Source organism: Thermothelomyces heterothallicus (assembly GCF_042370625.1).
Source record: "Thermothelomyces heterothallicus CBS 202.75 unplaced genomic scaffold P884_scaffold_15, whole genome shotgun sequence".
Lineage (NCBI taxonomy): Eukaryota > Fungi > Ascomycota > Sordariomycetes > Sordariales > Chaetomiaceae > Thermothelomyces > Thermothelomyces heterothallicus.
The window spans coordinates 780,827-795,113 of record NW_027192576.1 but is presented as its reverse complement, the minus strand read 5'-3'; the positions used below and the strand labels follow the sequence as shown (position 1 = coordinate 795,113).

Below are 14,287 nucleotides of genomic sequence, written 5' to 3'. Positions count from 1 at the left end.
GGTTCCCAAACGAAGCCCCCAAAACAACTGCCGTGATGCTGACCATCGAATCTGCAGGCCTCGATAACACCACCCACAAGCCAGATCTTGCTCCCAATACAAATACCCTCGCTTAGCGACCGCCCAGCGCAATCCACCTCGGGCTGCACTCCTCGCCGATACGCGACTAGAGCTGTCGCCGCAACCGTAACCACGGCTCAGTCGAAGCGCAAGCCCAACATACCGTTCACAAAGATTTACCCCTTCACCGTCCGCGGCCGACCCCCCTAACGTCCCCTTGGAGACGTTTGACCACTACACCTGCGCATTGTAGCTGGCGGCGCCAGCATTCCTAAGGACACCACATCCTGTGGGCCTACTCTCTCAAACGAACGCCGCAAGGTTCGTTTGAGCGGCAGCTAGTGTCCCGCGGACGCTCCCATAACGATCGGCACGTTTCAAGCTTGTCCTCGAATCGACGATGGTTAACCACGAGATCCCCGACAACAGCACCTTCTCGCCCGCCCCGGGAAGCCTCCAGCTGACCATCAACCACGATGTCGCCGCTGACCTAGACTCGAGCAACGCCTTCGAGGGTCCCGAAAAGCTGCTCGAAGTCTGGTTCGCCCCAGGACCCGATGCTTTGCCGCCTAGCGTCAAGGAAAGCGGTCTGAAGGCCGTCACCCCGTCCACATGGGAGGGGATGCTTGACATGGTCAACTGCAAGGTCCTCTCCATCGTCAAGTCCGACCATGTTGACGCCTACCTCCTCTCCGAGTCCAGCATGTTTGTCTTCCCCCACAAGCTCATCCTCAAGACTTGCGGTACCACGACTCTACTGCTTGGCCTGCGACGCCTCCTGCGCATCGCGGCTGTGGATGCGGGTTTCCCCTTCCACAACGCCGCATCCATCGATGACATTCATGCCGCTGCGACCCCGCTCCGTGTCTTCTATAGTCGCAAGAATTTCTTGTTCCCTGACCGCCAGCAGGGACCGCACACGAGCTGGAAGGAGGAGGTCAAGTTCCTTGACGACACCTTTGAGAACGGCAGTGCCTACTTAGTTGGGCGCATGAACGCCGATCACTGGTATCTGTACATGACGGGGCCCCCGAGTGCCACGCTGACGCCGCCGTTGACCCCCCGTTCGAGCAACAATGGCAGCCCCACTCGTAGCTCCAAGATCCCGACCGGCATTGTGTCGCCGTTCAACGGCATCAGCGATGCCCAGACGGACGAGACGCTCGAGATCCTGATGATGGATCTGGACCCTGAGCTTGCGAAGCAGTTCTACCTGGAACAGGCGAGTGCGGTCGCCGGTGAGCGGGTGTCTGCACAGGCTCAGGAGGCTCGTCGCGCCGCCCATGAGAGCTTGGGGGACATTGATTCGACTGTCGATGTCTTTGCCAACTGTGGGGAATCCGACATCTCGGGACGGCAGGCAGCCGATTCTGACGTCACCGCTGCCGAGGCCATGACCACCGAAGGGCATGCCCTCGGCACCGTTGTTTCCGAAACCTGCGGTCTTGCTCAGATCTACCCGGTTTCGGACTATCCCGATGCGCGCATCGACGCCTATCTCTTCACGCCATGCGGTTATTCCGCGAACGGTGTAGTTCCTGCACCCACCGCCAGCGCCGATGAGCAGGGCAACAAGGCCGCGCATTACTGGACTGTTCATGTGACGCCTGAGCCCAACTGTTCGTATGCATCGTTCGAGACGAATGTTCCGAGCCGTCAGAATGGGCGCCGGGCTTCGGACACGATCCATCAGGTTGTCGACATCTTCAAGCCTGGTCGCTTCACCGTGACGTTCTTCGAGACCAAGAACAAGGTCGCGGAGGAGGGAGGTGGCGCCAATGGAGTAGGTGTTGACAAGCGCATGGACGACGTCAAGGGATACCGCCGCATGGACCGCATTGTCCACGAGTTTGACGACTACTATCTGGTTTTCCGTTACTTCGAGCGTGAGGGGTGGGCTGGCAACAAGAACGCCCGAGTGGGCGAGGACTACTAGTTTTGGCCCCAGGGATAAGGGGTGCGCTGGCGACAGGTGTCACGAGCCACGATATCGTTCGCTTTAACGTCGAATTTCCCGCTTTCTATCGTTCAGCTCCATTTCGCTATATTCTCCGCCCCACTCCTTTCGTCTCTGTCCTCAGCTCACTTTTGCAGTTCCTGATCGCTCAGTAGTTTTTAATATCCGCTCTTTGGTATCATGAAATGAAGTATCTCTATCACGACATTTTTGGCTTGGCGATCCTCAAAATTGTCATATTGAGTTTGCATCCAGTCGATATCTCACTACCGCGCCTTGCTCGGGCGTCCGGCCTCTGATTGCAAACCTTAGAGGGACCTACCCTTCGGCTGTAGCGATGAAGATGGTTCTCCACTGAAAGTGGCGAGGCAATTTTCACCTGGAAATCATTTACGCTGTTTTCTCTAGCTGGCTGTCCGGGGTTGGTCGGACCTTTCTGACCGTATCACGTTAATCTTGGTATAATTATATGTTAAGAATTCCGCCTCAACGTTCGGTATCTGCTTTGCTGCTCCTTTGTGATCAGCTCGCCTTCGTCTCCTCGCTTTAAATATTGAGCAGTCATCATCAGGAAACAAATATAAGAGCCTATGTCGTTGTCGAAAACCGGTACTCCTTGGTTCCTGCTCGGCTAATTATCCCATGTCGCTATTATTTGACGAAATCAGTGGAAGAGAACATAATTAGCAGATTTGGCGGCAAGGAACCGTTTTCAGCGTTGGCCGGCACTATGTTGAGGGGCGCGACGGACACAGTGGCAGGTTTCCAACGTACCCTCTCCAGTTGATGCTTGCCCCGTGAGCGAGAGCCAGCTCCATGCTCCTGATCCGACCGACCGCTGCACCCCACAACATTGCTAGCGATCCCTTGGGGTGCACGGCGTCGGCGTCGTAGAGCTGATCGTTGAAAATCCAGTTATGTATCCGGCAGGTGCGGGACAAAGCAGCAAGGGTGGTAACCGCCCGTTCATGGCCAAACCCGGATATGTGGTAACCGATTTTTCGCAGAAGTACTGGGGGTAGGGTCGTGAACGAAGCCATCGGCAGTGTGGTTAATGTAGGTCAGAGGTCACAACGCTTTGTCGAGGTAATAGATTTGCAGACAGCTGTGATCCGCAGCGGCGGACGAAGGTACGGATAGGACTTTCGAAGTCGGGACGTAATTACTACAGCAAGTAGGATCGAAGACGCGTCTGCTCTAGAAGCATCACCTCATTAATTAGCGGCTGTCAGCTCTGTCGTTGCCGGCGCGTTCGGGTTGCGGGCGTCGCGGTTGCTCTTGCTAATTAATTACCTAAAAGAGTGGGAGAGGTTGCTTTTTCAGACCACCATGATAGCTCCTTATTATAGGGTAAGCAATATTGCCTGAACAGGAAGATACAGTACATTTGGTCCTAACCTTGGACCGAGTTTCGTGTTCTATGGTCTCCTGCCAGACTCGCAACAAAACTTCTGACTCGTAATCGTTAAACCTCAGTATTTCACAACTCCTCAATAGCCGAAATCATTTGAGCAGGAATTGCATCGCGATGGGCATCTACTACAACACACCCACTGTCGGGTCACGGGCCTTATGGGAGGCCACGTCTCTCCATAGCTTACTGTCCAGCATGCTGGAGTAAATCGCGATAGCAATCCTTGGCTGCAGGACGGTGACAAGAATCCGGGAGGTCGGTCACATTCCTACCTTGTTGACTAATTACAACAAGTGTGAGGGGAGCAGAAGGGGAGCGGGTATTACCAAGTAGGCCGTAAATTCAGGATCTGTCTGTGCCGGTCACAACGCCTTCCCGAGAATTCCTCGGTTTCTTTCCGCTCAATGGATATGGATGGCTCGCGTTGATCTCGCGACAACAGGCAATTAACTATTATGCCAAACAACTCCCAGATGAATGGCCCAAGATTCCGCCAACGCCACCAACCGCCACCTCTGGTGTTAAACTACTAAGACGGGATATCATAAAAATCAAGACAGGAAACTTTCACCAATTCAGAATATTGAACAAGGTCTTCTTCGGATCTCCCTCGGTGTCGATATGGAAGTTGCGATTCCTCCTCGCCATCGTCTCTGGTGTATTTTGTTGTGAGAAGGAGCGGTTGATTGCATCCGATTGCTTCCGGAGCTGGGTTCGGACAAAAGCGGCAATGCCCGTAGCTGTTTTGCAGCTTGGGTTAGTCTTCTGTACTTGTATTTTTTTCCTCTTCAATCTGGACAGAGATCTACCCCGGGACCGGAGAATGGTACAGCGAGTAGACTCGGGGTTTGGATAGGCAAATTAATCACAGCAAGACACGTGGGGCACTCACCCACTGCGCCAACGAGGATCAACCTCGGGACGATACCGGGAGGTGTTCCTCTGCGGTGCTGGTCAGAACTCTTATTTTCTTGAGATCGGAAAAAGGGCCGAGGTCCGGAATGGAATGGCACTCACTTCGCCACTGAGACGCCTGGGTTGTTCTTTTGCACTGCGGCAGCCAGCCGCATTGTTGGAGAGAAAGGACGCCGAAGTGACATGGTCTTTGCGGTTTAGAAACTTGGATTAAGGTAGGTCTTGCTCAGTTGCGTCGACCTGCAGTGATACAGACGAAAGAGAGCGTTTAATTAATAATATTTGAGTTCTGAGTTGTCTGACAGTTCGTGAAGCAGTTCGGCACGCCAAACTGGACGATTTGGGTCCTTAAGTAGGAACGGTATGCTACGAGCTTCAATCACTGGACCCTGGAACTTGGATTTCGCCAAGACAGCACTTTGTTGGTCGATCTCAGTTGTTGGATGATTGAAGGCCAAGAATCGAGTGACCATCGCGGCGCCTCGGGTAGAATCGCACGATGGTGGTGCGATCTGACCTAATTATCCTTAACCTCTTGGTCGACCCGAACAAAAACCGCCATCGCTTACAGTTCCGGTCCACGCCTGGGCCCGGAAGACGTTATGGACGCCATCACAGCTGATGGAATGCAATTTTGATCACCCAGCCTCCCTGGTCCCACCAGGAAATCTAGCCCCCTAAAAAAAACGATTACCTCACTCCAGCCACGGCCGCCGCGACTTCGGAAAAGTCTTAATTATATTTTAGGATACCTGAAGCTTTTGATTATTTGATTAAGTTTTACTTACAGTTTCCGCACCCTTGATTTTTTTTTTGATTTTGTTTTACTGCCAGGCCATGTTCTTTCAATCAAGCTCGAAGCCACCGCGCGGGTGTTAATTACATTCTAAATCATTATTATAATAAGATGCCCGAATTAATTACGCTGCGACCTTTCCACGAACCTAAACTCCCGCCGCAACCAAAATACCTTTTGAACGATAATGTAGTCATAATTTTGAAGGGAAGATTGCGCCCTCGCGCGCATGGCTCCGGCGGGCCATGGGTGAGCTGGGTGAGTACAAAATACTCGCCGCTTGTTGATGGCGCAAACTCCCCTTATGCATTGTGAGGGTGATTAATTAGAACAAAGCAATCAGGACATTCCCTAATCTAGCAGAGTCATTTTTACAGAAATCCTGTTTCTGCGCTGCACTTGCAACTGACGGCAACGACAACATGGAGACTGCCGCGATTGTAATCGACTCTTCGGAAAATCTCGGATTGTGTCTGTATCAGCGGTAATAATCGCCGACTCAAGAAAACCACGACAGATAGTGCCGAACGCAGTGATGAGCTTCCGGGAGCGTTAAAAGCAGTCTGTAGTAGGTAGCTGTACGAAGGAAAAGAGTGCCTTGTTGAAACTATCTACAAAGGAGACAAAACAACTGATATTTATAGACAAAGGGACTGGCCAATGCGTTGGCAACGACACCTCATACGCTGTGGCACGTATGTAGCTAATACTCTTAGAAGCTCTATATAATGTGCTAGCCTTATAGCAACTATAGATAAGCGTATAATGTTTTATTTAACTACCTTAAGGGAAGAAAGAGGAGAAAGTAAGTACAGGTGCCGAAAGGGGTTCCGTTTCCTAATATAGGGGGTACGTACATACTCCGGTTAGGGCCCGGTTAGGTGTCAGGTTAGAGCCTAACCAGGTCCTAAGCACGTGCCCCACGAACGCCCCACAAACGTATATAGGTCCGGTCCGAAACCGGGCATAGCCTGTTATCGATTAGCCCAGGTAGAGCCTAGGCCCGTGACATACCCCCCCTCTTTTTCTGGTCGGATGCTCGGGCGTATAGGCATCCGTAAGATTGTATACTATTATGATGAGGGCATAGCCCTAGAGACTCCCCCCCGGCCGAAGACCGCGAACCGTAGTACATGTAAGGCAGTCCTTACGCCTATATTCGCCGCCCTGGTGCGTTCCTTTACCACGATCATAGAGGCCGTACAGGCTAACCGTTCCCCCGCCCGGCTTGCCTTCTCCCCTGCCTAAGCCACCAACTCCCGTCGCTATAGCGACGACCACGCTATAGTTACGCTCCCCTATACCCCCTCCTGCCGCGGTAACGCCCTCCCCGCCGCCTCTGACCCCGCCCCTGCCCTATAAGCTGCTAGGTAGCTTATATACTATACTATAGTGTAAAATAATAATATACTATACTAGATATAGTATATAAATAAGAATATATCGACCTTAGTCAATACTAATACTACCCTTGTTACCTATATCTTAGGTATACCTTTGCCTACGTCCTAGGCCTATTATACTACTGTTATATGCCTTATACCTGTCCCTATCGACTTTAACCGTGCCTATACCTAGCGTTCTAGCTCCCTAACCAAGCGTGTACTACGCCTGGTCTATGACCGTAAGGAGCCTACCCTTATAGCTCCTAAAGATATAGTAGAGGAGGAGGAGGAGGTTAAGTATTTAGGGGAGGATAAGGAGTAAATGCGTAGCAAGTTATTATTATATATATTTATTTTATAGTTAGCTTAGTTAGTATATTTATAACGTGGTTATTACCTATCTACCCTAGGTTTGCCTATATATATAGAAATTTTAGATTATTTGCTTATATATTCCTCTATATTTTCTCTTTATAACCGGCCTATTATTTAGGTATATATCCCCCTATTCCTATTTAAAAGTATTAAGCGCTTTGGTATTCTCTAAGTTTTCTAGTAGTTCTTAAGTTAGGGTATTATATCCCTTCTACTTTATTAATATATTATAGCGGTTTCCCCTCCCCCTTATATTCTTAGTTATAAGAATCGCTTTTACTTTATATTTCTCTTATAGTAATCTATCTTATAAAAGTTCTAATACTAGGCTAGGGTAAGTATCTAATATATATTATAAGGGGAGTAAGTTAGATATAATACGCTTAACTAAATTAATATAAAAGGTAAGGTATAAGCCTTAGGGGATATCTAAAGTAATAGTTAGTAATATTAATATTACTATTACTCTATATTTAGCATTAACCTAATCGAGTTTCTAACTTAGGTAGTTAGTTTTAATATTATATAGGGATAATTATACTTTATCCCTTACCTTAAACCTTTTAGCTAGACGTTAAGATCGATTAGCGTTTTCTTATTAGTATTACTATATATATACGATAGTAGCTTAGGTCTATTCTATACCTTCTTTTAGGTAGTATAAGAAGTTAATAGCTTTCCTCTATAAGGTCAAAGTAAGAGTATCTAGGAGATTAGTAAACTAGATAGGACTTATATTATAGCTATAGAGGAGGTAACTTACGCTTGTTCTAGTTATTAATAAGTTACGGTTATTAATTATAAGCTAGTATACTAGAAGATATTTAGGCTAATTATACTAGGCAAAGGAAATAATAGTTTATAGGATAATCTATACCTCCTAGTTTATATATTCTATACCTCTGTCTATCTAGGGGTAATATACTATCGATAGTAACTATTTGATCCTAATAATCTTATAGAGAGAAGTCTAGAACTAGCTAAGCTAGTCTAAGCTACGGTTAGTAATAATCTATATTAGAAAGCTATAAAACCGCTACTATATATCCTAGAACCGGAGGGCGTATACCTTAGCCCCTATTAAAGATATAGCCTCAAGCTAGATATATTTCGATAGTCGATTAGTAATTATTATAAGGTAATAGGGTAAGTTCTTATCTTATACTAAGAGGTTAACTATAAAGTCGATAGAAATCTATTTCTAGAAGCGGTCGGTAATAGGTAGGGGTTAGAGGAGTCCTTATTATAGTTATTATAATATCTTAGCCCTTTAGTATATATAATAGTTCGTTATAAACCGCTTTGTATTAGAGGATATAAGATCCTAATAATAATCCTATTAGAGTATCTTAAATAACCTATTCCTCCCTAGGTAACCTAATATAGGAGAGTTATAAACTTACTAGAGGATAATAGTAATAAATGATTCCTATATAAGGAGCTAGAGTCTCCCTTAAAACTAAAGAGTACCTTATATACTTAGGGAGTAGTCTATAATCTAGGTTTACACTATATTTACCTCTTTAGGGAACTTCCGGGCCTTATCTTAGATAGCCTAGAGTTGGTATATATAGTATTTGTCCTTAAGAACCCCCTCGTCCTAGAGGGATATAAGCGAACTATCTATAAAAATACTACTCCCCTTAGGTAGGTTAGACGCTTTTGGTAACTCTAAGATAGTAGAGGTATCTAATTAGATAGTAGGAAGGAGTTATATAGTATACTATATATCTTTAGGGAAATCTTACTTATAATAGGAGAGGGTATTTAGATAGGACGCCTATAATCTAGGGTAGTAGTAGAGCTTAAAGTTAAAGTAAGAGAGTATCTTAGCCTATTAGGCTTATCATTTACTAATTAGGCAGGGCTAGGTAAAGTACTTAAGATTCTTATAGTTAGTTAGGATTTAGAAAGGGGTTAAAATACTATAAAGTTCTACTAACTAGGCCTTTAAGTAGGAGATAATTATAAGTAATTCCTTATTATAGATCGTATAATTCCTTTTAACTAGGGTTAATTTTATAGAATAATAGGCTATAGGATATAGAATCCCGTCTTCTCCCTATTAGAAGAGGCATCTATTAAGGGCCGTTCTAGAATAGTCTACCTTAAGAACTATCTCCTGCTTAGGGTCCTATTATACTAAGATAGGTTCTAAGATAAAGGCTACCTTAAGGGTATCAAAGGCCTCCTACTCCTCCCTTCCCTACCGAAACGGGGTATTCTTATAAGTTAACTATATTAAGGGTATAGTTATCTTAGAGAAGTTAGGGATAAAGTTATAGTAGAAGTTAGCGAACCCTAAGAAACTCTATACCCCTCGAACTTTCTATAGTACCTCCTAATCGCAAATAGTAATAAGCTTCTCGGGGTTAGGACAAACTTAGGTACCGGCCTTAATAATATAGCTAAGGTATTTGACTTCTTTTATAGTAAATATATACTTCTTAAGGTCAAGAGCTAACCTTACTACCTATAGCCTCCAGAGAACTTCCCTAACTCGTTTTATATAGTCCTTTCTACTACCTACTATATATATTAAGATATTATCGAGGTATACCGTTATAAAGTCTCCGAGTATTAGGCTAAGAGCGTTATTAATATATCGCTAGAAAGTTATAGGTATACCTACTAATCTAAAGGGGTAGACTAGCTACTTAAAGAGTCTAAACTAGGTTCGAAATGCTATTAAATGCTTATCTCCCTCTATAATCCGGATATAGTAGAAGGCCGCCCTAATATCTAGCTTTGTAAACCACTAAGCCCTAGCTAAGGAGTAGAGAGTCTCCTTGATTAGTAGAAGTAGGTATCGATCCTACTTTGTAATCTTATTTAGGGCTTGGTAGTCTATATAGAATCTATATCCCCTATCTACCTTCTTTACTAAGAGGATAGGAGTAGCGGCTAAAGAGGAACTCGCTTAAATCTATCCCTTATCTAGTAGATTAATAACCTATTTCTAGACCTCTAATAGATAATCTTATAGTATATTATAAAGGGGTCCCTAGGGGAGTTTAGGAATCTTCCTATTAGGACCCTCTTTTAACTTGATATAATAGTTGGTAGCGCTATAATATAGGGGTAATCTACTAGCCTTCTCCTTATTAAAGAGGTTAGCGAAGTTACAAAGCTCCTCTAGTAGGGTTATCTCTAGTTCTAAGCAGTTATTCCCTTTTTCTATTATACCCCTATCGAGTTTATACCTTAATTCTAAGATAATTATCATTTCCTAGATACTTATAACTAGGAAGGTATTAGAGGTCTTCCTTTTCCGTGCTCTCTAGACTAAGCCTATAAAAACTATACCTATAATTTAGGAGATTCCTATATTTCTAATCTATAAAGAGACTTCCTAGACAAATAGTCCTAGCTATACCCTAATCTCTAGGATACTAGTACTTATATCTAGTTTAACTTCCTAATATTATATCTATAGAAGACCTAATATAATGTCCTATACTAATCTAGGGACTATATAGAATATAGCCTAACTCTCCTATCTATTAATATTTATTATAATATAGACTATTTAAGTGATCTTCTAGTTAGGATATACCCCTATTATAATACTAAAGGTATAAGGGGTTAGTAGATTAATTTACTTAAGTCTAAGCTTCTAATATACTTTTTTATTAATAATATTATAACTAGAATATCTACTATCTACCTAAGTATTTATAAAGCTAATAGAGTTAAGGAAGACTAGGATAAGAAAAGGGGGTCTATCTATTTTTCTATTAATCTCTATAAACTCGCTTTTATAGTAGTTATAGTCTTCTAGCCCCCTTATAAGACTTTGCTTAGGGGCTATTCTTTTCCCTACTCCCTATCTTCCTCGTTAGATAGGTTACTATCCTCTCTTTCTTCCTTAGCCTCTAGGGAATAAACATTAGCCCTTGGCTAGTCCTACTATACTAGTCTTCTAGTAGGGGTATATTTATACTTAGTAATAAAGTAGCCCCTCTATCCGTACTAGATATATACTCCGGCTACCTATCGTACTATATATACCTCCTAGCTAACCTATTTCGCCTATAGGACGTCTCCTCTATATCCTCTTAGTTAGTCCTTATTAAGACCCTTCTTCTATAGGTTAGTTCGTGCCAAGTTAATACCTATTATTGGTATATCCCTATTAATATCCTTCTCTCTCTATAGCTTAGAGGTTACCTATCGTCTTTATATCTACTAGTATCTATTACCTAGGTAGAGAGCCTTAAGGTCTATTATAATTTTATAGTATCTCTCTACTATTACTATATAGTTATCTTAGGGAATTCCTTATCTAATAGCTATATACTTAAGTCTTAAAGAGAGATATTGCTATAGTTTAATTAGGCGTATCTTGTCATTCTAAAGGAGACTACCTACCTTTAAGAGTTTTACCTTAAATTAAATAATAAAGGTAGAGAATAGCTTATTATCTCTCTATTGTAGGAACTCGAGCTCTAATAGGGTAACTATCTTCTTATAGGGGTTAGAAAAGACGCTCTTAAGGTATTAAAGGAACTAGGCTAGGTTATATCTAGTCTTTAGGCTAGTAGATTTATAGTATACTATAACCTAAGTCTAGACCTATCGTATTAAGTTTCCCTAGATAAAAACCTACTAGTTATAGTTAGAACTAATAAAGTCTTTGTCTACTATAAGGATATATTCTATTATACTCTTCTAGGCTATAAAAAGTTCCTTCTTATTATTAAAAGGTTCTCCGGTTAGGAGGCGCTTCCTTTAAGGCCGCTATCTCTCTAGGGACATTCCGACCAAGTCAGGGGTTAGTATAGGTTAAGTCCGAGACGCCTAGAGGGAGTCAATCACAGCGTTCTACTATACTACCGCCGCTTAGAGGGAGTAGACAAGTTCCTATAACTCTACTAAGCTTAAAGGTATATATACTCTAGATTCTACTATAACTAAATCGTCGGTCGTTTGCTTAGGAGGGTTACTATTAACAGAAGGTAGTTAAAATGTAATATACTAGCCTTATAGTAACTATAGATAAGCGTATAATGTTTTATTTAACTACCTTAAGGGAAGAAAGAGGAGAAAGTAAGTATAGGTGCCGAAAGGGGTTCTATTTCCTAATATAGGGGGTACGTATATACTCCGGTTAGGGCCTGGTTGGGTGTTAGGTTGGAGCCTAACCGGGTCCTGAGCGCGTGCCCTATAAACGCCCTACAAACGTATATAGGTCTGGTCCGAAACCGGGCGTAGCCTGTTATTGATTAGCCTAGGTGGAGCCTAGGCCTATAACACTCTATAGCTTCTGATAGATAGGATGGAAACTAGAAGGAGAAACTATTAGTAAGCTATTTGAGTAATAGGTAATGATATATAGATATATATTATGTAGAATTGTGCTAATAAGCCCCTTTTTTCATGGTAGGGAGTTTATAATTGTTATAAGATACCTAGACTTTCGAGGGAACCTTGTAACTAAATAGTACTCCGTAGTTAGACTTCTAATAGGTAGCTATACAACAGGTAGCTCTTTGTATAACTCTCAAAATAACTAGAATACCTAGGAAACTGTTCTATATACCAGAACCCGATGTATATTAGGTACCTGTAAAGCAAAAGCGACGCCACAATTGCCCGCCAGCAATTGTACCTTAAGTATAGCCATAGGTATTCTGACACACCCCCCAGATCGAGGAAAGTGAGGCTTGACTTGATCTGCCTCATACGACTCTTCGTTCGTGACCTACTAGTACTCCCCATCGGATGTGCCCCGGCTTTGCACTCCATTCATTGAGGACCGTACCCACTAGTTATAGCACTATACTCTTCTAGGATATACCCGCGCCTCAGTATTCCTAGAGTGCTAAACTTGGTCTTCGAGTATGATTCGAACCTGGGGCCTCGCGTGCAATCCTGGCTTGTGTACGCCGAGGAATTGCGATGCTCAGACCGCTACGCCAACCGGGCCCATAACTGTGAAGCAAAAGCGACGGCGCAATTGCCCGCCAGCAATTGCACCTTAAGTATGGCCGTAGGTATTCTGACAGTGCCTCATCGATCGCATTGCATTTTGAATTGACTTGAAAATCTTCTAGGCTGAGCTCATTAAATCCGTAACCTGTGTGTTTGCGCCGGCATTGGAGCGGTTTGCCTAATGACTTGGTAGTACATTCCTACTCCTCTAATGGGGCGGACCATTCGATGGGAATAGAGTGCGGTTTGCAGTGTTGTTACTATATTATGGCACGAGACCTGGCGCGGAAGCCAGTCTTTCAAAAAGATAAATCTTCCCCCCAACCAAAACTCCTCGCCGAAACTCAAATAAGCCACTGCAATCCAACTTAATTAGACCACACGCCTCGTCTTCCCAGTCTCGACCTCGTAAATCCACCCGCTGATGGTCACCGACTCCGGCACCAGCTTGGACGCCTTCAGAAACTCAACATCGTTCTTGACTGCCTGCTCGAGCTCGGGGAAGGGCAAGAAATCGATCTTCCTTTCCCTGAGTTCCTCAACCGCCGCTTGTCTGAAATTCCCATCGTTAATTAGCCCGAGGGTTTCTTACCGAAACTCAGAAGTGTGACACGAGTTTGCACAGGGCACTCGGAGCGGCAGAGCCCTGAAATCATAGCAGAAGAGAAAAGTATACAAAAAAGAAAAAGAAAAGAAACACACCCGAGGTTCTTCTCCACGATGCCATAGGCATCCTCGTTCTTGAACGTCAGCATGCCGCAACCGGTGTGCTTGACGAGCACAATCTCATTGGTGCCCAGCAGCTGCTCGCTGATGATAATGGACCGGAGCCCCTCGACCGCTGACGCACCCGCCTGTTAAACTGTCAGTCACAAACCCTTTCCCGTCAGCGTAGATATGCACATGCTCCAGGCCTTGCCCTGTGCTCGCAACCGGCGCAGGCGGGTGCGCGCGCGTGTAACCACCGGGAGACCGGTAGAACAACAATGTATATTAACCGAGAGAAGAATACAAGGGAGGGGACATCATCTCACATTGCGGATGACGTGGGCGTCGCCCAGCTCAATGCCAAAGGCTCGGGCGGGATCGATGCGAGCGTCCATGCAGGTGAGGACGAGGTACTTCTTGGCCGGCGGCAGGGCGAGGTGGCCCTTGTCGAAGGAGGCCGAGTAGCTGGCCGAGGCGGCCTCGACGTTCTGCTGGATGGCGCTCATTTCTTTGAAAACAAAAGAAGGGGAGTGGGAACTTGTTGGCGTGGTGTACGTATTATAGGACAGCACAGTACGGCGGCTATGAAGGCGCAGATACTCGTAGGCTGAGCTGATGCAGCTAGTGAAGCATGGATATACTTGTCACGGTGATGGTAATAAAAGATAAGTCGGACGAAGACGAAGGATGGGAGAGACTGGTTGAAAAGGAAAGTACAGCTGAGGAATTCAGCAGCCAGGTTT

The 14,287-nt window shown here is 44.7% G+C and overlaps 4 protein-coding genes across 4 annotated transcripts; 1 reads left to right on the top strand and 3 right to left on the bottom strand.

Moving 5' to 3' along the window:
* Window positions 1–460: 460 nt before the first annotated feature.
* P884DRAFT_203370 (S-adenosylmethionine decarboxylase) lies at window positions 461–1,996 on the top strand (the record flags this gene model as incomplete). The annotated part of the gene is made up of 1 exon (XM_069438496.1): window positions 461–1,996. The coding sequence occupies one exon, from the start codon at window positions 461–463 to the stop codon at window positions 1,994–1,996; it is 1,536 nt and encodes a 511-aa protein (XP_069296677.1).
* A 609-nt stretch (window positions 1,997–2,605) lies between these two features.
* P884DRAFT_292955 (uncharacterized protein) lies at window positions 2,606–3,156 on the bottom strand (the record flags this gene model as incomplete). Its single annotated transcript, XM_069444191.1, has 2 exons — window positions 2,792–3,156; window positions 2,606–2,648 (listed from the first exon to the last, which is right to left on the bottom strand). The coding sequence occupies exons 1-2, from the start codon at window positions 3,055–3,057 to the stop codon at window positions 2,606–2,608; spliced, it is 309 nt and encodes a 102-aa protein (XP_069296676.1). The 5' UTR covers window positions 3,058–3,156.
* An 842-nt stretch (window positions 3,157–3,998) lies between these two features.
* On the bottom strand, window positions 3,999–4,501 carry P884DRAFT_202868 (uncharacterized protein; the record flags this gene model as incomplete). Its single annotated transcript, XM_069438464.1, has 3 exons — window positions 3,999–4,171; window positions 4,324–4,373; window positions 4,449–4,501. 3 exons carry the CDS (start codon window positions 4,499–4,501, stop codon window positions 3,999–4,001), a joined length of 276 nt encoding a protein of 91 aa, XP_069296675.1.
* Window positions 4,502–13,208: 8,707 nt separating this feature from the next.
* P884DRAFT_203246 (carbonic anhydrase-like protein) lies at window positions 13,209–14,050 on the bottom strand (the record flags this gene model as incomplete). The annotated part of the gene is made up of 3 exons (XM_069438491.1): window positions 13,209–13,389; window positions 13,539–13,690; window positions 13,871–14,050. The coding sequence occupies 3 exons, from the start codon at window positions 14,048–14,050 to the stop codon at window positions 13,209–13,211; spliced, it is 513 nt and encodes a 170-aa protein (XP_069296674.1).
* Between the last annotated feature and the right edge of the window lie 237 nt (window positions 14,051–14,287).